General features: G+C 49.9%; 1 protein-coding gene across 4 annotated transcripts in view; it reads left to right on the forward strand.

The window, feature by feature from the left end:
• Window positions 1-25,408, forward strand: part of UBE2V1 (ubiquitin conjugating enzyme E2 V1) — a 451,752-nt gene that overhangs the window by 314,902 nt on the left and 111,442 nt on the right. For all 4 annotated transcript variants that reach the window (XM_069651179.1, XM_069651178.1, XM_069651180.1 and 1 more), the window contains one exon: window positions 6,941-7,066. In XM_069651179.1, the coding sequence (XP_069507280.1) occupies window positions 6,941-7,066 (126 nt within the window). The remainder of the gene's footprint in view (window positions 1-6,940; window positions 7,067-25,408) is intronic.

Below are 25,408 nucleotides of genomic sequence, written 5' to 3' on the forward strand. Positions count from 1 at the left end.
AGCCAGGCTCCAAGGAGAATGCCCTATAGATGAACTGATCAGAAGAATTTGCTTCCGAAACCCACCCCACCCCCCCACCCCCAACACCTCTCATGAGGAAGGTGGTGAACAAGATCCACAAGGAACAAGTGACGCTCATATCCTAGTTGCTCCTATGTGGGCAAGACAACCATGGTATGCACATCTGCGCAAACTGGCGATGTGCGATCCCATCAAGCTTCTGTGCCCGTACAATCTGCTCACTCAGCACAGGGGACTAACTGTGCACCCCCAAACTCACTCAATGAACTTGGCAGCATGTCTCCTGAAGTCAGAGTTTGGACATCTTAACCTTCCACAGAGGTGTATGGATATCTTGAGGGAAGCAAGAAAGCCTAACACTAGGCACTGTTATACTCCCACGTCCCATCCCCTTTCCTCCATACTGTATGGGCATCCCTTCCAAGGGACGGGAGACGGAAATTTTTTCCACAGAAAAACCTTCTTCCTCTCTAAATTTAGAGGCACGGCCCAGGGAGCATGCACTGCCCTGACTCTGCCGCCACACCCCAGTCCCCTTTTTCCGTGTCAACGGGAACGGGCCGAATTCACCAGCGCTCCTGGGTTTGGATTCGGGCATGTAATTCCATGCACGGAAACTTCTGCCTTTTTTTGTCATTCAGGTACTCAGTCCTCAGGCGTCATGTTCCTCCCTGGCGCATGTCGACCTCTACAGGGCCCAGCAGGTGTCCATCCTGCAACAGGCTCTTTCCATCTTCAGACCCCCACGCCCTCTGCCTATGTTGCCTTGGCCCAGACCACGGTTGGCAATCATGTTCGGCGTGTGACTCACTGTCCTCAAAGGCGTTGAAGAACAGACTGGCCAGGTGGAGGGAGCTCTTCCAGAAGTTGCCTCCAGACGATCTCAAGAACTTTGTGAAACATCGTCCCAGGTCCAAGGTAGGGTGATATTTTCCAGCACACCCCGCAAGGGAGACTCCTTCCAGGGACTCTCCTGCACGGGAGGGACTGGTCAGGTCCTTCCACCAGCACGTGCGCCCAAGGGTGCTTCAGCTACCAGCCTTTGGGTTGAAAGGTCCTCAGATCCTCCAGGACAGTGTCGAGGGACCGGAAGGTTCTTGCCTCGGGTCTACACCCGAGGGGCTACGCCCTTTTACCAGCGCAATGGCTGAGGGGCTACGCCCTGACACCGGCAAGCCGTCTGGGGGGCTATGTCCTAGTACCAGCAATACGTCAGAGGGGGTGCCTATAAGCAGCTCTACCGACCCCTGTGTCGAGGGTGGCACACCTACCGGGCCGAGGAGCAGGGCAGGTCTCGTGATCCAAACGCAAGAGTCTTGGATGAGGCCGGACCCAGCGGGCTGGCCAACACGGTGCAGGCACGTGGCAGGCACCTCGACAAAATGGCCCTTGCGCCAGACAGGAACACCCATCCAACGCCATTCCACAAGTTCGGCGAAGAACGAGTGTCAAGGCGGTACTGGTCACAACCAGGTACGTGGCCTACAGTCTACCATTCATATGCGCAGGGCAACTTTCCCATTCGTCCATACGGACTGGGTACGCAGCAGCTCTAGCAGTCCCCCGGTACCCTGTCGGTACCCCCTGCCACCTCTTCGGCTAGCGAGGAGAGGCTCTTTGATAAATTTCTCGGCCTCATGAGGTCTCTTCAGGTGGGGGTGATCATCAAGGACGCAGTCAGGGAAGTCCTCCCCGCAATGCTAGCGGCACCACAGACGCCTCCATCGGGCTCCCAGACCCCGGTAGAGCCGCCTCCTCCACAGCCAACTCTGCAACCTCTGCCGCCTCCTCAGCCTCGGTACCCCAGCTTCCGGCACCATCTACTCCTCCTCCTCCACAAGATGATACGGATGAGGAGGAGGATCCGGACATGCCATGTTCAGCAAGGGTATTACACGAACGATTTTCAGGCCTGGCGGAGTACCTAGGCCTCCCTCAACCCAAGGTGGAACAGCCGGCAGAGGGGGTTCTGGCCGAAGTCCTCACAAGACGCCCCTCTGCCAACATAGGCATTCCACAGCATGACCTCATGGAATTCACAGTGGCTCATATCAATACCTCAGGCCGAGCTATCTGCCTTGCCACAGACATGAGGCATACAGCCTGGCTCCGGGCTACGAAGTTCAACCCGGATGTCCAGGAGCACATTCTAGATCTACCGTTCGAGGGGGGGGGGGGCGGGGCGCTTCCGCTCCTCTATGGATGAAGAGCTGGATAAAAAGAACAGCTCACAAACGGCAAAGTTTTTATCTATTCTTACAAAGTCCACACCAAAATCTTACCCCCAATCTCAGCAATGCTCAGAGAAGGGTTGTACATATGCAGGGTTCCGTGGCTTCCAGGAACGCAGATCCAGGCAGCTGGGCCGCTTGCCGGCGCAAACAACAAAAAAAAGGGAGGAGGGTAAGGGCTTTTTTCATTCCTCAGCCTGCAAGGGAAAGAAGGCATGACACGCCCCTTCGGGTCCACATGTCTCCATTGGAGGTGGAGGGGGGCAAGCTTGCTCTCCATGCACATTTCTGGTGCCAGAATTTCGCGGACCCCTGGATCCTATCCAGAATATCTACAGGGTACCGCCTACACATCCCAGCCTCTCCTCCCTCCTCCTCCCCTCCACTCCCACAGGTTGGGACAGCAACTCTTTTGGCGGAGATCCCGTTGCTCGTAGAGAGCCAGGCAGTGGAGGAAGTTCCAGCTTCCCAGTGAGGTTTTGGCTTCTACTCCAGGATTTTCGCCGTTCAGAAGAACCAGGAGGGCCTGAGAGTTGTGCTGGACCTTTCTACACTCAACCTCTCCTTACCCCTGCAAAACTTCAAGATGGTTACGCCAGCTTTTTATAGCAGAGATATTGGATAAGGGAGACGGATGCGTACCTACACGTCCCAATTTGGCAGCCCGATCGTTCTTTTCTACGGTTCAGGATCATCGGCCCCCAGGGTTTTTACCAGACTCATGAATGCGGTGGCGGACCTCATCAGCGAGCAGGATCTCCACATCTATCCATATCTCGACAACTGGTTCGTCGGGGCCACATCTCCAGTGGCAGTTCACCACTCCTCCCATGCCCTTATGAACACACTGCACGACCTGGGCTTCTCGCTCAATCTCAAGAAGTCACAGCTGCTCCCTACGCAGACTCTGACGTTCCTGGGACTCATTTGGGACACACGCTCCGAGAAGGTCTTCCCGTCGGAAGACAAGATCTCGGCCATCAAGAGGGCCACTGTCCATTTCCTCAGCAGAGAGGTGACCTCGGCTTGGTGGTATCAACATCTCCTGGGTCTATTAGCAGAGGTTCTGCTAGCCGTCCTGCACACGAGACTAAGGATGAGAAGGATTCAGCTGCACTTCACGGCTCATGGAGTCAGGAACAGGGCTCTCAATCTGAAATGATCAACGTTCCTCTATCTCTCCACCCAGATCTAACTTGGTGGTCCAGGGACTACAACCTACAGACGGGCAAGCCCTTCCGGCCACCTTCTCCGCAGGCCACCATCACCACAGACTCCTCGCTCGAGTGCTGGGGAGCCACCTTGGACGATCTCTCGGTCAACAGCACCTGGACTCGAAAGGAGCGGGAATACCACATCAACTGGTTGGAGCTGAACGCCATCTGGCTAGCGAGAGCATTCCTACCACTCCTCAAGGGCAAGGTTGTCCTCATCCAGAGAGACAACTCGACCAGCATGTACTATGTCAACAAGCAGGGAGGCACCAGATCCCCTCCTGTGCAGACTGGCGATCAGCATGTGGGAATGGGCCTTGGAAAACGAGATTTACCTCTCGGGGGGAGGGGGGGTCCAACCTGGAGGCGGACAGCCTCAGCAGGCTGGGAGCGGAAAATTAAGAGTGGCAGCTAAACCTTGTTACTCAGGAGATATTCATCAGGTGAGACCCCCGCCCCCACCCCAAGTGGATCTCTTTGCCACCTGGCACAAGAAGTGCCCCCAGTTTGGATACTGACAGGGTCAGGGCACCATCTCTCTGGGCGACGCATTTTACCTTCAGTGGACCGGCATGAGGGCCTACACCTTTCCGCCCACTCCCCTGATCCACCGGGTACTTTGCAAGATCAAGAAGTCACACCGGCTCCGCATCATTCTGATTGCTCCATGGTGGCCGGCCAGACCATGGTTTCTTGGAGCTCCTCAGCCTCTCTGAGGTGCCCCCGATACACCTCCGACGGGCCCAGCACATCTTCTGGCGCAGCAGGGGGGCAGGATCATCCACCCCGTGCCAGGGAAATTAGCCCTCACAGCGTGCTACCTGAGCAGGTAACGCTTCGGCACCTTAGCCTCTCACAGGCCCATCTGGAGATCCTACAGGGCGCCAGGAGCAAAGCCACCAGGGCCCAGTACAAGAGCAAATGGACCAGGTTCTGCCTCTGGGCAGACTCCAAGGGAATAGACCCTTTGGCCTGCAATCTGGACGACATGCTCTTTAGAAGAACCTCACTCATTCGGACGTACAGGTCGACACATGCCGTACCTACCTCGCAGCCATTGGGGCTTACAGGAACTCGGAGAGGGCATTTATTCCTCCGCCAACCCTATCGTCAAGAACCTGACCGGTCTTGCAAGGCTCTACCCACCCGTCAAGAGACCGCACCCAGTGTGGGACCTGAATATAGTCTTGGGCGCCCTGGCGCACAAACCATTCGAGCCAATGGCGTCCGTGGACTTTAGGCTGGTCCCCATCAAGACGGCCTTACTAGTCGGTCTTACCTCGGCTCGCAGAGTTGGCGAGATTCAGGCTCTGGTCGCCTCTGAACCATATACCACCTTCCTTTCACAGGGACAAGGTAGTCATGCAGACACACCCGGCATTTTTGCCCAAGGTTCCTTCTGCGTTTCACTTGAACGAGGAAGTAGTCCTTCTGATGTTCTTTCCAGATCCCAAGGACGAAGCACAGAGTGCTGCACTGCCTGGATGTCAGGCGTGCCCTGAAATTCTACTTGTACCGGATGAAAGTCTTCCGCAAGTCAGACTCCCTGTTCATCATTTCGGCGGCTTGAGGCCAGGCTATCCGGCCTCTAAGGCTTCCATATCCCGCTGGATGGTCGCTGCCATCAAAAGAAGCGTACGAGGGCCAGCACAAGCCGCTCCCGGCCAACATGCATGCCCACGCAGTCAGGGCCAAGGCAACGGCCATCGCATTCCAGAGCCATGTCCCTTGGCAGGTCATAAGCAGAGCGGTCACTTGGGCCTGTCCCTCTGCTTTTTGCAAGCACTACTGTTTGGATGCCGGCTCCTGATCTGATGCTTTTGGACAGGCCGTTCTCAGGAACCGATTTGCTTATGGAGGGTCTCCTCTCCACCCTGGGGCTACAATCAGTTGTAATCACCCATACAGTATGGAGGAAAGGGGACGGGACGTAAGAGTAATTATAAGTTACTCACCGTAGTGACTAACATACTCTTAGTCCATAGTCCCCTTTCCTCCATACGTCCCACCATCCTCCCCCTAATAATACTCGTGTCATTAGGCAATGTTAAATCTATTGTTGACGCGTCAATGGGGATTGAGGTGTGGTGCCGGAGGGTGAAGTCAGGGCAGCGCATGCTCCCTGGGCTGTGCCCCCCTCTAAATTTTAAGGGGAAGGTTTTTCTGGTGAAAAAGGTTCCGTCTCCCATCCCTTGTAAAGGACGCCCATACAGTATGGAGGAAAGGGGGGACTATGGACTAAGAGTAATTTATCATTTTTAAGTGGAGGAGATTTGTGATTTGGTGCTCAGGGAAACGCGTTATGCTTCAGGAGTATCCCATGGCGTCCTGCCGCTGTTTGTTACGTGTATGCTAATACTTTTTTACTTAATTAAATGAACTTGCTTCTATTTTTTGATACGAGTTTCTTATTTTTGCTGTGGTTGAGCTTTGGAGATGTTGATTGCCTCACTGAGAGTGCAGTTTTCCTTCCTCTGTTTCCGTGGAGAGATATAGAGATATATATATATATAGATATATATACTTTTTAGCCAGCTTCTATAGGCTTCTTCTACCTTGCGCTACAGTGTATTTACAGTTATTGTTCAGCACGTTCCTTCTTCTAGTTTTCACGATAAGTTCATCTTTGGTACATGTTTCTCTCAGTGCTTCTGTTAAATCGTCCGTTTTAAGTATTTTCATATTATTTCGGCTTAGGCTTTTATGTTGTCTTTATGACATCTGATCGTCATCAGACTTCAGTTTTTAGCTTTCATCCATAATTCTTAGAGCGGCTTCCTGGCATTTAGGTAATTGACATCCTTCTATGTAACTTCCCTCCATTGACTCAACGTGAGGACATTCGACACAGTATAGAATGTCACATAAACTCACGCATGGACTCCCTAAGATAGCCCTTCGTCTCCTACTCAAATAGGATGGTGGTGGAGGGACGGGGACTAGAGAAGAGGCCTCCACCTGCTCCTCAACACATGGCATTTTTTTTTCAAGATATACGTTCTGGAGAACCCTATTTACAGGTAAGTAACTTAAGTTCCTTCACCATGAACCGCTTCAATAGTTTGAACTTTATCTGTACTTCATTGTGAAGCTTTGCTTTTCAGAATAAGATTGTGCCATATAGCCTATCATTTTGAAGCTAAATAATCACTAGTTATGTAAAGCATTGTTGGCTATTTCAATGTCATTTAGTACAAAAAAAGTATTATGCATCTTGGATGTTGAAAATGTTAATACGTTGATACCCACGTTTTCATTTCCACACAAATTAGCTTTTATCCGTGAAACTATACCATGCCGTTTGTAATCACTTTCATAAACTAGATTTTGTTTTGGATCTTACAAAATGTTATAAATAAACCTTTGAAAATAGCCAGGCAAGTTTATATTCGATCATTGGTTTTGTTAGTAATTTGACAGCAGTAAATCTTGCCTGTTCACATGTTCATTCCAGGTTGTACCATTTCCTTTCAGACAATTTATGAAAACCGAATATACAGCCTTAAAGTAGAATGTGGGCCAAAATATCCAGAATTACCTCCTTTTGCAAGATTCGTAACAAAAATAAATATGAATGGAGTAAATAGTTCAAATGGAGTGGTAAGTTCTTTCCTCTAAAAGAGTAATCTTTAAAATGGACAGTATTCCATTTTCTTTTTAAGAGTTTATATTTTTTATTTTTTTTGTCTGATGCATCGTTTGTCACAAGAATAGCTTTCAGCAGTGCTGGCGACTAGTGTGTAGCGTTTCCGTGCACCAACATTGCATCCTTCAAATGATGTATGATGATGATGATGATGATGATGATGATGTAATTCTGGCTTTTTGTGACATGCGGGCAAACTATTTCATTTCAGGACTTGTAGCAAGCAGCCTAAACAGAGGTATCTGATATCAGAGTTGTTAGTACCACGTTTACCTAAAGGCAAATAATATCGATATCACAGTTGGCAAGGGAAGAGTGAATTCTTAACTCTGCAAGTTTCACCTCTCCAGTTGTTGGAACGGATCTGTTTTCACAGCTGAAAACAAACCTTGTTGACTAAAAAATATGTTTTCACCCACTAAACGCCCTCCCAGCATATTTTAGGACTGGTGCAATTATATAAACAAACTTCAGTTCTAGAATACGTGGGGAAAGTGTTAGACGTATACTGGCAAAAAAAGTTTACCCAACGAGGTTTGCGCTCAAAATCCTGCATACGGTTGGAATATCAATTGGCACCCATGCTTTTATTTGGCATTAGTGGAAAATCTGAGACTTCCTATATTATGCCACTGTAATTGTATGTTGGTTTGAACTTGGCATAGGTACAAAAAACAGATGTGCATGTTATGTTTTTGACTGGCTTTCAAAGGCTTATGTCCTGTGTGTCTCTATAGTTATCCATGTGAGTGCATGCATTGCCTCTGTGCCCAGTAGTAAGAGGACAAGAGTGTTTACTAATCCTAATTGTACGCATCTAGGGAGGATATTCCTGGCTGCTCTGGTGGTCGAGGAGTCTGGCTAATTGCCCCAGGCACCCTGGGTAGAACGTTTATCTCCTCTGGAATGAGTTTCTAATAGGGGCTTGCTGGGTAACCTCATTGCTTCCATCTTTCATCTGAAAAGGGGCATGCATTGAGACCGCTCATTTTGGGAGCTTTTCAATGATGTAACATCGACTGCAATAACACCATAGATTTAATTTGAAGGATAGCAGAATGTTATTGTTTTAGCCCACCAGTTAACCCTTTAACCTTTTAACTGCCATGGGTTTCCCCCACAGTGCCAAGGCCTTTTTGGTGATTTCAGTATTTCACCATGCAAAGCCTTTTAACATTTTCTCCTTCATTAACCCCTTAAGTGCCAAGGACGAGCTATCTCGTCCTTGGCACTGGGGAGGTAATCCCAAGGACGAGATACCTCGCCCTTGGCACTTAAAGTTAAAGAGTGGTTGTACACTCAGTAATCTTCAAGGATGTTTGCCCCATCACTTTGTGTTGCAAAGTTCTGATTTTATCGCTTTCAAAATTGGGAAAATGTTTGCATCATGCTTGCTTTTTTAGACAACAGTTTGAAAGCACATTTATAGATTCAGGGTCTCCAAACTACAGCCAACAACAAACTTGGATCACATGAGCACTGCCCATAGTTTGCAAGAAGAATTTGTTGACGACATTCCAAAAACCAACAGATTCATGTAGATACATAATAATGGGCATTCAATGAAGTTGTGCCTTGGCAGACCTTAGTGACTCCTAAGGGCAAACTCAGAAAAGAGCTCTCTTCACAGACCCTTGCCATGAAGTGTCAACAGATGTGTACATGGAGGGCTGTGAATGACCCCACACAGGGGACCTAGATGCCAAAGACTTACAGTTGTTGCAGAAGAAAAAGCTGCATATACTTTAATAAAATACACCATCTGAAAACTAAACTTTAAAAAATTACACAAGACGCCCCTGAGGCAAGAACAGAGATGAGCAAAGATAACAAAATGCAGCAGTAATGAATCTGGGGAGGGAAGGAGGGCGTTTTAAGGACCTACAGTCTCTAGGGCCCAGACTGTGGTGTTTGTCAGTACTGCTGGCCTGGCATATAGACCTTCTTCATTCTACAGGATGGGGTCTGCCATGGATTCACATGCTCCTGAATATTCCCTGTCATCAGGTTGGGAATCCTCGGTAAAAGAAAAACCTTTTCACTTAAAAACTGTATTTCTCCTTTAAGCCAATCACTGTTGTCTGGGTCATTCTGCCCCATCCAGTGATGGTCCTCTCCCCAAGCCCCTCCTCTGGCAGAAATCTTCAGATTTTTACTGCATGCTTCAGTGTTGGGAGTCTGAATTTGCTCTCCGAGCTACTTCTATGTTTTTTCGAATGAAAAAGGTTATATTTTTGTTCACAAATATCCTGTGTACCCTTTTCTCTAACGACAGCAGGGATCCATTGTCAGTGAATTTCAGCGCCCCTGAAGGGCGATGACTGTTGAAGTTTCCAGAAGGCCAATGGGGCTTACTTCGTGCCCTCTGACCATGACTGAGGAGGAGGAGGAGGGAAGTTCCTGCTTCAAGCCCTGTGCCAAGTGCGGGCTACGCAACGGGTTTGTGGAAGACTGGCACCTACAATGCCTCTACTGCCTGCATCCGGACCATAAGGAGGTGGGAATGCAAGATACGCCACGGTTTCTCCCAGAAGACGATTAGGGACAGGCACAGTAGACTGGTGGCAGGGCTTGCCACGAAGGACTCTGTCCCCTCCACAAGCAGGGTCATGCCTCACCCAGGACCGGCTGGTCCGACAAGCAGTCTTCTTAGTCCTTTAAGGGTGTCTCATCAATGGGGGGTCCAAGACATGGCCAAGAACTGCAACTCTGAGTCCGCCGGTGGATAGGGCATGATGGACATCACTCTCCGCCTCCATTGCCAGCCGGCAGTCTAGCTCCTACTCGAAAAGGAAATCTACCCCGGCTAAACTGCGGGAGAAGTCTGAGAAGCCGCGGACAGAGTAGAAGGTCTAACTGCCCAAGCAGGACCAATTGGCACAGGCTAAGACTTGGTCGACGATAGAGTTGGTGGCACCTGCTCTCTCGCCGTCTGAGGGTGCTGACCCTGTGAAGGTAGCCCCTGTAGCACAGAAAGTATCCTTACCCCCTAGGCGCAATACCACCGCAGTGACTTTTGTAAAGTCTGCGGGTGCGCCAGAAAGGGGGAGGGGGGACCGGCTCAGACCCCAATTCCACAAGGGGGTTAAGGGGGTGGCGAGGAGGCCCGGGGAAACAGCCCTCCCAGGCGATGGCTCAAGCCATAAAGCTCTGGTCCTCCGACGAGGACCAGGAGTCCTTGCACACGGTCCACGAGGACGTGGAAGAAGAGGATGACTGGCACGAGGGAGACAACGGCACAGTCCTTAGTTTTCAGATTCTGCCAGCTCAGACAAGGGATGCGTCTCTGGACAATGTCGACCCGTCACACTTTGGTGTCAGAGATCCAGAAGAGGATGCCACCGGGCCCGGCTTCAGTGGTCCCCCAATCCACCGGTCAGCCTACAACAAAGAGGAAGTGTCATCTGACGCCTGCATTTCAGCCTCCAAACCCCATCGGTCCCCATCTCCCCCAGTAGACCCAAACACGGGGACGGATAAGACCACCACTACCGATGACAAGGATTTCGTCGAAGCGGGTCCCCGCTTTTGCCTAGAGCATCCCCACCAGATGAAGTGGGGTCGTTCCACTCTGATCGCCAGAGCCTCTGAGCTTTTTCAGCTTGTGCCCCAAGAAAGAGTGTTTCTTGTACCAGAGGCGCGAGACCAGGAAGAAGATAATCCTGGCGGTTCCCCTCCTAGACGACGTGTGAGAAGAGGGCCTGGCCCTCATGAAGACTGCTTGCACAGATCCAGCTAAACGGGATAGACTGGAGAAGAAGTATTGGGTGCCGGACTCTGAGGTTGCAACCATCCCTGGATTTGGTGGTATCGACGGCTGCAAGAAAGCAGTCGACTAATCAGTCTTCGGTCTCTCCGGACAGTGAGGGGAAGAAGTTGGATTCTGTGGAAAGGAAGGTGATTTACACTGCAGTGCCCAGTATCAAGGCAGCCAATGCACTGGCGATCCTGGCCAGGAATGACATGGAGCTGTGGTACAAACTGGGCCCTTTTCTGGAGTTATCGTTATCACAGACGATAAAGAGGATGGAGACAATTGCACGTTTTCAGGAGGCGGAAGTTGTGTCTGATCACGCCATTACTGTGGCATTGGACGTCACTGAGACTGGGTTCTGGCAGATGGGTAACAGTGTCTGCCTTCGACAAGGCTGGATGAAGACCACAAATTTCCAGAAGGAAGTCCAGGCGAAGGTGTTGGACATGCCCTTCGACTGAGAGAACTTGTTTGGGAAGGTCGTCGGATTAATCCCTCCAGGCCATTAAGGCAGATACTTGGGCACTCTCCAGCAGCGCTCTTCTTTTCGCTCCTCCAGGGGAAAGCCGGGCAGGTCACCCAAAGGTTTCTCCTTTGTCCCGCCAGTCTTCCAGATCCATGACCCAGGAAGCCTACAGAGGGTGCTCCCAGGCCGACGGTAGTGGATGACCGCATTGCCTGCAGGACAGGACGCCGGCTCCGAAATGAGCCTCAATCGGTCATAATGTCGTGCACCCCGTTGGCCGGCCGGCTGTCGAGGTTAGTCGGCGAGTGGAAGATCACCACTGACGGATGGGTGTTGGATGCTCTCGCCCAAGGAGACACTGTGGAGTTTCAACGCAGGTTTCTGCAGATCCAGCCGGTTTCCCGTCAGGAGCAGCACATTCCTCAGCTCCTGAGAGAGTTGCAGGCCATGCTGCGAAAAGGGATCATGGAGCTGGTTCCCCAATGTCTCCGGGGTTCCGAGATACTTTCTGGTCAGGAAGAAGACGGGGGGGTGGGGGGAGCTGGAGGCCCATCCTAGACCTGCAACATCTCAACAAATATTCAAAGTCCCAAAATTTCAGGATGGCACGTTGCAGCACGTGCTTGGCCAACTGGAGGAAGGAGACTTCTTGACGTCTCTGAAACTGGAAGATGCCTATTTCCACGTCCCCATTCACAAGAAATATCGAATGTTTCTGCGTTTCATAGTACAGGGCCAGCACTAGCAGTACAAGGCCCTACCTTTTGCACAAAGTGTTCACAAAATGCCTGGCATCGGTGGTGGCCCATCTACGTCTACGGGGTATACCCGTACCTTAACGACTGGCTCATCTGGGAGCTGGTCTTCGGATGCACCAAGATGACCATCCAGCTACTGATGGAAAGGTGCAGCGACTGTTGATTAAGACGGTCACGGTGCGAACCATCAAGTTGTTGCTCGGCATGTTGTCCTGCATCTACCTCTGCAGGTTGCAAATGTGACCCCTTCGGTCGTTTCTGGACACTCGCTCGGTACAGTTGTCCAGAAGCTTCGCAGACAAGATCCTGCTCGCTGAATTACATCAGGCGATAAGGTGGTGGGGTGTCCGCGCCAACATAGCCCGGGGTTTCAAAACCCTCTATACCAAGAGACCATCAACACAGACGCTGCCCTGGAAGGGTGGAGGCGGTTGGTAGGGGGGGGGGTGTACACCAGACGTCTGCACGGCAGAGAACTGTGGCTGCTGGAGGAGAAAGATCTCCATAGCAACATCCTGGAGCTACGGGCAGTGTTCTGTGCCCTCACGTCATTTCTTCCATCTCTGAAGGGCAGGGTGGTACGGTTCTTCACGGACAACACCACCATGTTCTACATCAGGAAACCACGGGGCACTCATTCCCCAGCCCCACTCCAGGGAAGCGCAGGACTTGTGGCGCTGGGCTGTCTGACAAGACATGTTTCTCTTCACCTAGCAGAAGAACACCATTGCAGACTCCCTGAGCTGGGAGTAGGGCTTCTGCCATGAGCTGAAGCTCTGGCAGGACCAGGTGGACCAAATCTTCGTCAAGTGGGGCAGGCCCTAGATTGATCTGTTTGCGACAGCGGCAAACTCCAAATGCCAGATTTTTGCCAGCAGATTTCACCAACAGAGGAGCCTGGGGGACGCGTTCTCCTTCCCGTGGGAAGGGATGTTTCTGTACGTGTTTCCCCTCCTGCTACGAGTTATCCGCACACTCGGATAGTACCGAAGGCCAAGGCAGATTTTGTACCCAGACATTCTCAGCCTTTCGGCGTCGCCTCTGGTCAAGCTGCTGGTAGTTCTAGATCTTCTCACCAGAAAAGGAGGCGCAATCCTACATCACGACCAGGATTGCTGAACCTGAGGGCTTGGCTCCTGCAGCCCTAGAGTTTTGAGGATACGAGCTGCCAGCGGACTGCAGGGAGTCCCTCACAAAAGCCAGGGCGTCATCTACCTTTAAGTGCTACGGTCCCAAGGGGCAGCGTTTCACTACATGGTGCCAGTCACAGAAGATTGCCCCTTTTGAGGGTCACGGTCCCACAGATCTGCCATACTGGCTATCCTTGGCCAAGGCCGGACTGGCGCATGCCTCCATCAAGGTCCATCTGGCGGCCATCTCCTGCTCCACCAGATCGACAGGAATAGCATTGCTTTGGTCCCATCGACTCGTCAAGTAGTTTCTCAAAGGACTTTTCAGATCTTCCCACCGGGGAAGGCTTCTGCCCCAGCGTGGGCACTCACATGGTTTTGACGAGCTCAGGGGGGGCCCCTTTGAGTCTCTGCATCAAGCTCCACTTAGATTCCTCTTGTGGAAGACTGCTTTCCTAGTGGCCATCTCCTCTGCCAGGAGGGTAGGTGAGATCCAGGCCCTATCCTGCAAACAGACCTACCTGACTTTCCACGAATCGTGGGTGGTGCTACGTACACACCCCTCCTTCATCCAGAAGGTTCTGTCAGAATTCCACCTCAACAAGCCTTTAGTGTTGCCTGTTTTTTTCTCTCTCCAAAACCTTTGTTGCTGGCAGAAAGGGCCTTGCTTTCGCTGGACGTTGCTCATTCCCTGAAGTTCTGTCACATGCACAAAGAGTTTTCGGAAGACTTCTTAGCTGTTTGTTAATTTTGGTCCTGTGAACTCTGGGAAGGCCTTGTCCAAGACTTCCATTTCAAGGTGGTTCTCCGGCTGCATCACTCACTGTCATCGGTTGGGTAATGGACCGCTGCCCGGCCGTCCGAGAACCCACTCCACCAGAGCGATCGCTGCGACAACAGTTCCGGTCTGCCCCTCATCTGCAGGGCTTCTACGTGGAGGTCCATGGACACCTTCACAAAATTCTACTGGGTTGACAGGGAATTCGGGGAGGAGTCCAGAGTCGGCCATGCAGTGCTACGCAGCCGGTTTGCTTGTTCCAGGGGTAAGTGTAATTGCTTCTGTTGAGCATTGCCACCCCCCGTTGTTGTGTAATGTTGTACTGCTATGCATTCGTTATTCATGAGCATATTAATCCATGCCAGACCCATGCTGGAGAACAATAGTTACAGGTAAGTAACTTGATCCATATATGCTATGTTAAAGGTATTTGTACTACACACTGTCACCAACGGAATTGGCCCCCAGGCGCTCTGGTGGATCTGATTATTTATTTATTTTTTCTTTTAAAGGGGGGGGTGCAGTGGTGTGAAGGATGGGCGTTTGGTAGGGTGAGGTGGGAGTAGGAAAGGGAGAGCAGTGGTGCCCTGTTGGCAACTTCAGTTTTGTTTTCTCCGTGAGCTTGGGTGCGATTATCGGATCCAAGTGGGCCCTGTGTGCTGTTGGTGCGAGTTATGTGTGTGGTAAAGTACGTGCGGTTTGCTGTGCGGAGAAGTGCTTGTGTTGGATTCTGTGTGAGAAACGTATGAGGAAAATGTAATTCTTTGTTTTTTTCCTACTTTTTAAATTTTATTTTTCCCACATCTTAGATTGTTCTAAGGGTTGCTATTGTGATTTGTCTATCTGGTTGATGGGTGTGATGGATGGCTGGTTTATTCTGAGATGTTTGGAGATTTGTGTACCCGGTTGAGGCAAGCAATGTTCCCTGTCTTGGTGCTGTATATTTTACAGGGTTCTGCTCCCTTCTTACCCATTTCCCTGTTGGTGATCCTTAGCTGCCTATGTTTCCTCTGTGGATTAGAGGTTATGCTGACATGTCATCCTTACTCTTCCCTCCAGATTCCTCTTTATTCATTCCTAGTGGGATCCTAACCTATGTTCCCTTTTGGTATAGTGGTATGTGTGGAGTGGGACCCCCCCTCCCTCTGGTTATGGAAGCTAACTTGGGAAGATTGGGTGGATCGATTTTCTCTGGATTTTCGTTCCTCTGCGTATGTGCCGCCCGGTTGTTCCTTCTAGTTATAAGCAAAGAGCCAGGTTTTGAGTAGTTTCCTGAATAGGTGATCTCTTGTGTTACGTATATTTTTTTAGTAGCTCATTCCAGGCTTTTGGTGCAAGGTCAGAGAATGAGGATCCTCCTAGTCTTCTCTTGTTGTATGGTTTTCATTCTGTCGCTGCTTGATCTGCACGGTCTGGTTGGGCGGTAGATTTTTATTTTATCTTTTAGGAACTCTGCTCCTTGGCCGTGGAATATGAATATATATACTGCAACAAGCCTTTAATCAACTCTGAGGACTTCCCGTCCTCTCTTAGTCACTTTCCTTTCCCCCAACCTACCTCGAACTCAACCCTGCCCACACAACGATGTGGGCTGTCAAGATGACCTCTCCCCTTTCTTAAATACTAGGGTGTACCTCAACCCATTCAATTAGTCTTGTTGGTTTTATTTACAGTGTTGAACCAGGTTTTGAGCTCTTCTGTAAGCCTGTCAAACCAAGTTCGAGCCCTTTGTCATAGTTGATCCAAGTGTAGAGTAGGCATTGACCTGGGTCGAATACGTGAGCTCAGGATTTTGAAGGAGGCATTCGAGAAATGCGGGCCAGAATGTGTACCAGGGTCGAAGTTGAAATTGGATCGGGACTGTTGTATCTGCTGGTTTGAATTGATGAGTGACACTCCAGCAGTTAGCGTTTATTCCACGGGATGGGTTTGATGCAGTGACCTTGATTTTCCAATATCCGGTTCAGCGAGGCAGCATGTCGAGCAATATAGTAGTTTGGTAACAGGTTTGATGGAATCGTGAGTAATGTTCTGGCGGTTCAAGTTTAATTGCTGGTAAACCGCAGGCGATGGGCTCAGTGAGGTACGTGGCGGCATCTAGGTGGTTTGATCCGTGCAAGCGCTTCTGGTCATAGTTTGAGGGCATGGGCTGTGTGGTTCAAGGCTGCAAAGCACGTGTCGAGCAATGTCGAGGCAGAAGTAGGTTGCGGGTGGAAACTGTGATTGAAGAGGTGAGGGCCACCAGTGTCAGTTTGACCGTACAGGTGACGACAAGGATGCTGTTGACTAAGCACAGATGGGTTCAAGCATTTCGACCCCAGGGCCTAGTCATCTGTCGAAGAAGGTGCTGGTGGTTCAAAGACTGGAATGAAAATCTTAACCATCGAGCCAAGGCAATGATGGCGTCAAATGGAATGATGCAGCAGCAAACTTGTTCGAACATGCAGCAAAAGTAGTTTGCCATGGTAGAATGCAGCTCCAGGGGGGCCTGTATGTTCAAAGGTGTCAAATCTCGGTTCAAAGTAGTTTGACCGGAGAACACAAGATTCCTAGTTGGTTTGGTCCTCTGCGAGTCTCAATCCATGGGCTCAGGTAAGTTTTGGTGCTTGTTCTAGTTTTCCCAAGCACTAGTCAGGTTGGTCCACAACTTCAGGAGTCTTGCAACACAGTGAGGTCCTGAGTAATGTTGTGGCTGGCAGAGGTAGGTCTTGTCCCAGAAGCAGGCCACCCCCAATGGTCCCTGTGCATGATTGGGGGACAGAGCGTGCCTCTGCCTTGACACTCCTCTTCACCTCGCTGCCAGAGGACTTTGGGGTCATCAACTCATCTGAGGTCCAATGAAATCTTCTGAAAAGATTGAAGTTCAAAGATTACAAGCTGATTTGAAGTGGTGCAAGATACTTTCTTTTAAAGGTAATTGGACAGTGATTGGACGAAAGCTAGCCTGTTTTAGGGGTCCAATCCCTGCTCTTAAAATAAGTGGACTTTTCCCTTCTGACATCACACCCAAAGTTGTTTGTGCTAAAAGCTGTGCCGGGGACAGGAAGGAGAGATTGAGGCAGAGAGGAACAAGATGGAGGTATCTTTCCTTCGTCTGTACAGAGATCTCCCTGTCTACACTACACTAACCCTGCTCCATTCCCTTCTCGATAGGATGAAACGGCCCTTTGAAATGCAGAATCCTGGTGTGAGGCCAAGCCTTTTGTGAATGCATGTGCCCTTTGGTTAATGTTCCTAGGCTAGCTCCTGTGGAGTAGCTGTCTTCTGGGGAAGGCTGTTACCTACCCTAAAAAAGGAAAAGCGAGGCAATCTCCCAAGGCTACAGTCCTGCAAAGAGTGGCAAAGTCCAGCCTGTCTGGAGAGAATAGACATCCTTCCACGGCTGAGCATTGGCTCACATGGCTGACACGAGTGGTGTCTTATTGCTGTGACTGTAATAATTGAGAAAACCATCCACCATAACTCCACTATGGCTTATATTTAAAGCTCATTCTGCCCCCGGAGGTAGACTCCTAATTCTCCATCATTGGATCTTTAATAGATTCATGTGCTGTGGATATTCCACGGTGTCAGCTGGGAATCCTCGGTTACGATTTTATTTGACTTTTCTACAGAAAAATCTGGTGTATTTCGTATGCTATCGCCCTCCCATATGGGTGCTTTTGACCCTATCCAATGGGTCATTGAGTAGGAAGCCCCTTCTCTACAGCCCTTCCTCAAATTCAAACCACATGTCATGCTGGAAAGGCGTCCCCAACAGTGAGGGCATTTTTCTGTCGCAATTGTGATGTTCTTACTTCAAAACCCCAAAAATAACATCAGAAAGGAAATTCCCTCTCAACTTCAGAGAGGAGGAAGGCTGGTATGTGGAAAATAGCAACACCTGATGGGGGGCCAAGGCCAAGAATGTGTTTCAAAGACTGTGACACCTGTGACCTTTAACGTCCCTCCCCCCAGGCCCCCTACCCGAAGTCGGAATCTGAGGAGCATGCCCGTGCCTAGGGAAAAAGACCCAAGATCAGAGGAAAGGAGGCTATCTAAAAAGCATGCACACCACTACGGGCAGTAGTTGACTGAGGACACTGGGGAAGGGGGGCAGAAAACCTTATTGTCAACCGCGCCGATGGACAAACCTAGGAAGAGTCCAGTGATGGCCTTGTCGTCGCACTCAGAGTTCGGGGACTTCCGTTGACGGTACCAGTCTATCACGTAAGATTGCTCGTCGGTGACAGGCCTGCATTCCAGCAAAATCATCATCCATGGCATCTGTTGACAGCAGGGACAACTACCTCAGTCCACGATTAAGAAACATGCATTGACTAAGCCCTCGTTGGTGGCTAACCTGTCGCCGAATAAGGGCTCGTCAACAACTTCGTCGACCAATAGACCGTGGTCGCTGAGTAACCAATAAGCCCTGTCCGCAGCAAACCCTGTCGACCAATAAGCAACTGTCAAGTGGAAAATCCCTGCAACAATCAGTGGACAATTTGTCTACAGGCACACCTAAAGCTATGCCAGAGGCAAAAGTAACATCTGAAGCCACGTATGCGCCACGCCCCCCCCATCCCCCCTGCTGAATATCCCCCTCTCCACCCCTCCCGGGCACAGCAGGAGAACACAACAGCAAGAGACTAAGCAAATGCAGGTTATTTCACAAGTGTCACCTATTGCTTGGAGCATGTATACAGATTTTGAGGCACAGCAGGCCCAACCGCTGCAGTTTTCACATTCGGAGGACTGTTATCCTTCAGCCACACTCTCTTAAGCTACCTCCTGTGCCAGATCGGGGTCAGTCCAATGTTGCTCCACCAGAGCTGCTTCGGCCTCACCATTCCCTTGGGGGACAGGCCAGCCAAAATACCAGGTCCCAGTCATCTGGTCGAGTGCAACCACTAGTAAACACCCAAGCTTTACTGTCAAACTCCCAGGCACTACGGTCCCTACAGGTCCTATCGTCATTGCAATCTCTGTTAGCGCAACTGCATGCTAGGATACCGCCTTCAGTGGGTAATCCCAAGATATGGGCAGCAAAAGGCTTCGCTCACGAGATCTCATACCAGGCATAGGTCGAGATCACCCTCACGACATAAGTCACCTACTGGATAGAGGTCTACACCAAGATCCATGAACCCCCAACACAAATCTAAATTCAAGCATGGGGGCGCCAGACCCCATAAGGCTGCACTACATTCATTGGGTCCACCACTAACTTCAGTAATGCCACTACCCATAGCATCACCCAGGGTGGAAGAACACAAGGCGGTGGGGTGGGGCGGTGACTGCCAGATACAGATGGCGATGATCCTTATGACACAACTTCTACAAGAACAGCATCTACGAGAGGTGATGATTGGGATACAGACACTCCAGCAGACGACCCTCTGTTGGAAGTGCCCACGTCCTCACCACCAGACAGAATAGGTGTGTTCCATGCCATGATCTCAAAAGCCTGCAAGAGTGTTTGGTCTGGTTCAATAGGAAGACAAAAGGAGTGTTTTCTCTTTGATCATATGGGTAAGAGGAGAAAGTATGTGTTGTCCATCCCAATCTTATATCACGTATGGGATGTGGGATTACGTACAATGAAACACCCTTTAACCAAACCTGCCATTAAGGGTTGGTTAGAAAAGAAATTCAAGCCTCCTAACTCGACACCCAAGTGTATAACGTCACAACTCACACCAGAATCGGTTGTTTCCATAGCAGCAAGCAGAAAAACACATTCCCACATGCAAAAGTGTACCGTTCCCCAGAGAACTGACGCAAGCTGGATGTCTTTGGTAAAATACTAATAACAATTGGGGTAAGAACAGTCAAACCGGCCAACTCCCTGGCCATTATGGCAAGGTACGACCGTGAGATTGCCCCTCTCCTTGAACACCAGAGGACAAAAGAAGAGTAGATGTCCATCTTGAAAGGGGTGGGGGGGAGAGGCATCAAACCACAGCATTAGTATAGCTGTGGACCTGGCCGAGAGAGGTTTTAAACAGATTGGGAACGGTGTGGTAATGAGTCGTCCAGGTTGGCTACGTTGCACTGATTTCAGACCGGACTTGCAACATAGTCATTGACATGTGCTTTGAAGGGGGTGATCTTTTTGTCCCAAAGATAGACGATGCCCTCAAGGCAATAAAACCAGATATCGACACGGCCTGGTCACTCATGTCTTTCCAGGACAGGAAAAGGTTTTGTGCCTTTACGGGTGCCCGGATCGTCTACCGCCACAAGAGGGGAGTTGAACATTTACAAAAGGACATACTGCTCCCAAGGATACAGGAGGTCCTATCAAGGTTATGAGTTCCAAGGATTTCAGACAGCCAGAGGCGCAAGCAAGCCCCATACTCCCAAAGTAGGAGGCATGGAAAGCAGTTGCCATGACTAAAATCAAAAAGCAGCGCAAGTGGGTGGAAATGTGTCCACCTACATCCATCAATGTTGCCAAATAACAAACAAGTGGGTCTGGAGGTAATTGCCCCCAGACTCCTCTTAGAGTTTACAAGACATGCCTGCACCCCTAAAGGTGCTGTTAGAAGAGGTATGGCACCTATTGGAGAAGAATGCTATAGAAAAGGTGCCAAGATGACAAAGGAAAAGGGGTTTACTTCTAATACTTGTGGTGAAAAAGAACAGACGCCAAGTGGCGCCCCATATTAGATCTACGGGGACGACACAAATTCATCAAAAGACATAAATTCCAAATGGTGAAATTGCAACAAGTAATCAAAGCAACACAACCACACCATTTCCTGGGGTCCCTCAACCACCAGGATGTTTACTTCCATATATCAATACACCCAAAGTACAGGAAGTATCTAAGGTCAGTGGAACAAAACTCCCACCAACAGTTTCGAGTGCTGCCGTTTGGTCTCAAGTCTGCCCCTCCAACCATTACAAAATGCCTAGCGCTCATTGCTGGTGGTCTATGAAAGAAGAGCCACCACATCTTCCCTTATTTGGACGACTGACTCATAAGGGCATCTACAAACACCAGGGCGGAGGAATACATGTCGGAGATGGTGCATACACTCCAGAAACTCGGTTTATCAAAATACAAGAAATGCTTTCTGCAGCCGTTCAAGACTTTAATCCTTCTTGGGGTACAATTCTCAACGTGGGTGCCGCATGTTAGAACGTCAGTAGACCGTGAACACACTAACGTCACTGGTCTCGACTTTCACACCTGGAAAATGGACGGCAGTACGTAAGTGAATGCGTCTTATAGACCCTGTCATCTTGCTTTCCACCGATACCCAACTTCAGGCTCCACAAGAGAAGCCCTTGCAGGAGTTCATAGCCACAAATTGGTCCCAAGTGGCAGGATCATCGGAAGCCTGGATACATATTGCCCCCAAGCTGTTGACAAAATGTATGAAGGATTATCGGTTTCAGGAACCACGTCGCCACAAAACCCATCACGGACGCATCCATGTCGGGCTGGGGAGCCCATGTAGACCAACTGCACTTCAGGGGGCTCTGGACAGCCGAGGAGGCGATGCTCCACATCAACGTGTTAGAGCCAAGAGCAGTGAGATGGGCCCCACATTTCTTCCTTCTTGTGCTAAAAGGATGCACAGTCTGGATCCTCACCGGCAATACCACCATGTTGGTTTACATCAGGAAGCAGGGGGGTACGAGATCTACGATTGTCAAAGAAGGCCCAGTGGGTTTGGCACTGGGCCATCTTCATCCGCATGTTCTTCCTGCAAGCGCTCCACCTCCCGGGAGTCCAGAACGAGGTGACAGACAGCCTCAGTAGGCAATCCACTCAATCTCACAAATGGTAACTCCACAATAGTGTTCAGGCAATGGGACATCCATCCATAGACCTCTTTGCCACCAACTGCAACAAAGTGTGCGCTGTTTGCCAGCAGATGCCCACAGCATGGTTCAAAGGGAGATGCCTTCTTCTTTTCGTGAACTAACCAGTTTGCCTACTCATTCCCGCCAATTCCGGTCAATGCAAATGAAAAGAGCACATCCGTGCCGGTTCATCTTAATAGCTCCCAACTGGGAACCCAAAGGCCAAGGTCAAAACGGGGAGACTAGTCTCAGCAATTTGTGATATCAAGAGAGTGACAAGACGAGGTTGCCCATTGTCCCCAATGCTCTGTGCTGGGCCTTGAACCCATAGCAATATATCTTAGGAAACAATACCTTGATGCGGGCATCTGGGTTGGGGGAACAGGACACCTAATGTCGCTCTATGTGGATGACGTGCTGATGTACGTGAGAGTTGCGCACCAAAATGTACCAGTAATCCTGGACATACTCGATAACTACGCTAAAGTATCCATGATCCACTTTAGTAAGACCAAATCCTGCATAATCCCGCTAGTGGGGCTGAGGGGGAAAGGCGTAAAAGAACTACCAAAGGGTGGGGCTTAAATGGGAGGTGGACTCGTTTAGATACCTGGGAGTGAATATTAGACATACACTGGAACAAATGCATGAGCATAACACAGCAAAGGTGGTGCAGGGATTGAGGAAGTCCATGAAGTTCTGGTCAAAGCTGCCACTGTCATTGTTAGGCAGGGTAGCTATCACCAAAATGATAATTCTCCCAAGGTTCTTGTACTTCAACAATGTGCACTACTATGTGGGGGTGTCCTTTTTCCACTCCCTGGAGGTATTGCTCCGAGAGTTCTTATGGGGTGCCACCTGGCACAAACTTCCACTAGCAATCTTATACTTACCCTATGACAACGGTGGAGTGAAATTGCCAAACCTAGAGGTACTACCTGGCAGCCCAGCTCCTCCACACAATTAAGTGGGTGGCGGACGAGGCCACCTCAGAAATCCAACTTCTGCAGCACCTGATGGCCCCTATCAAACTAAAAGAAATACTATGGGTAACTCGGAGGGACCCGGAGCACACCCCACTGATAGTAACACTGGGAAGGAAGGTATGGAGGAGAGCGCTAACCATACTGTAGATAACAAACCCCTACTCACCCAAGATGCCAATAGCTGCAGACCTATGCAAAGACAGCACAGACATGGCAGTAGCAAGAAAATGGGATGGGAAAGGTATTTACACATGGGGGGGTGTATATGAAGAAGGGGTCTTGGGGGATTCAACTCAATGCAGGAAATGGAAGAGCTGCCGAGCGGTCAATTTCTCTGGTACCACAGAATCCGGGCAAAGGCCAGAGAAAAATGGGAGGGCTGGCCAGAGGAACCACAGGCGAGCCCACTGCTGACCCTGATGTACAACTTAAATGACGGCTGGAGACCGACCTCCCGGCTCTGTAGCATGCTGATAGATATACCTAACCCCAAGAGCACAAAACTGAAAGAACAATGGGAGAAAGACTTGGGTGCGAGCATAACAAAGAGAGTGAGAGAGAACATTGCGCTTCCCTAAGGCTGTATCAAGGAACCAGCGCTTCAAACTACTGTACCACACGTACATGACGCCCCACAGAATAGCAACGTTCAACAAAGAAGCAAGTTCACAATGCCCCTGGTATAAAGGCGTGACGGCTGATCTTCACATGTTCTGGGTCTGTGTGCAGGTGCGAAACTTTTGGGCGCGCATAGAGGGAGCCTGCAGGGAGGCTGGAGTAAAACGGTACTAGTGGTCACTGAAAGAGTGCTTGCTAGGTGCCTACCCTAGAATTAGCAAGCACAAACTCGTAATCAGGTTCATGGACCTGGCATGCCTACTAGCCAAGAGAACCATCGCCATGTCCTGGAAAACTACTGCGGGCCACAATATGCAAAATGGCGCAGAGTTCGAACGCTGGGCAGAAGCATAGACCAAGGTATGGGTGGAGGGAGTGAACAGATCGAACCCTGATGGTACTGATAAATGTGCAGCATGGAAAGGCCTGCTCTGGGACATGTTCCACCCGTCTGACAAACCCCCTTGAGCGCACCAGCAAACCAAAGGTTGCCCATGGTGGGCCTAACCCAAGCACCTTCAGGCACCCAAAGGACACAGCCCGGTCGGCAACACGAGGAGCGACCGGCTAAACCCCCCCACATGGATAGCCCGGCCCCACCCGCGACCACATACGTCGCCCAACACATGTAGAAGTTGCTGTTAACGTTTTTTTTTATTTATATGCTCAATGCAGCAACATCAATAATCAGTAATTATAGTAACATCAAGTCCATTCCTCTTGCGTTTCGCGAGCATCTGCGGTAGTGTATCTTTCATAGATTCAGGTGCATTGAATTTTGTTCTTTTAATACTTCTGAGTCCTGACCCCAACAGTGGCTCACCATATTAATAGGAACAAATAGTATAACCCCTGCCCCTGCCACAACCGCCCTCCCCCTCTAACATAACAAGTTGGGCACATATTTCTTTGTATTGTGTAGGATACCCTACCGTGGGTTCAAATGAAATTCACATTTCTGAGCATTTGCGGTTTGTGAAAATAATGTTCCCTATCCTTAACCTATTCGTGGAAAGGAAACCAGGTCTTTAAAAATGTTTGGTCAGCCCCAGATTTAAGAGCGCACACCTTCTCCATTGCCAATACACTCCTGATCTTGACCCACCAGCACGCTACCACAGGGCCTTCTGGTATTTTCCAATCCTGGGCCAGTGTCATGCGGGCTGCTGTTAGTAAATGTGTGATGAGTGCTGCATCTCCTCCTGTTGCTGCATATACCCCTTCCACCTCTGCCCCCAGCAGCATTACTACTGGTGAATCAGGTAGTTGTGTCCCTGTGGTCTTTTTAATATGAGCTAGTATTTCCTTCAAAAATATTTTGACTTTGGGACATGCCCACCACATGTGTCCCTGGGTACTTATTTCCCCACATGGTCTCCAGCATTGGGGTGAATGGTCTCTATTTATCGCATGCAGCCTTTGGGGTGTTAAGTACCATCTGTGACATATTTTATAGGCCGACTCGTTTTATAGCAGTTCATTTAGATGGTTTCTGAGCCCTCCTCCAAATCTACCCCCATTCCTCTTCCATGATTTCCACCCCTAAATCCCCCTCCGTCATGTATGATAGGTCGCCTGTGTATTCTATCTAGTAGATTATATATCCCTTTTGTAATTACCCCTTCATGCATAGTTAGTTCTAATCCCATCAGTGTACGTGTTCTTGCTTTCTTCACTTCTCTCTGAGAGATCCAGTGTCTAATCTTGATGTATTTGTACCTCTCTCCCTCCCCTATGTGGAATTTGTGCTTGCATTCTTCGAAAAGGAGTGGGTTGCCATCTTGGTAGAAGTCTTCTAGCTTCAGACTATTGCGTCCCTCCCCTCTGTCCCAATAGGCTGCGTAAGGATTGTAACGCGGCTAAAGGAATAGTGGTTTCTTCTTGTTCTATCTCGCTCCACCCTTGATGCAGGTCTCAGTTCAACCATCTTAACATGGGTGTGATGTGGGCTGCTAAGATGCACCTTTTCACATCAGGGGCGCCTAATCCAGTGGCCGGAGGAGAAC

This window comes from Ambystoma mexicanum, chromosome 3p (assembly GCF_040938575.1).
Source record: "Ambystoma mexicanum isolate Mex_15411 chromosome 3p, UKY_AmexF1_1, whole genome shotgun sequence".
NCBI classification, from domain to species: Eukaryota; Metazoa; Chordata; class Amphibia; order Caudata; family Ambystomatidae; genus Ambystoma; species Ambystoma mexicanum.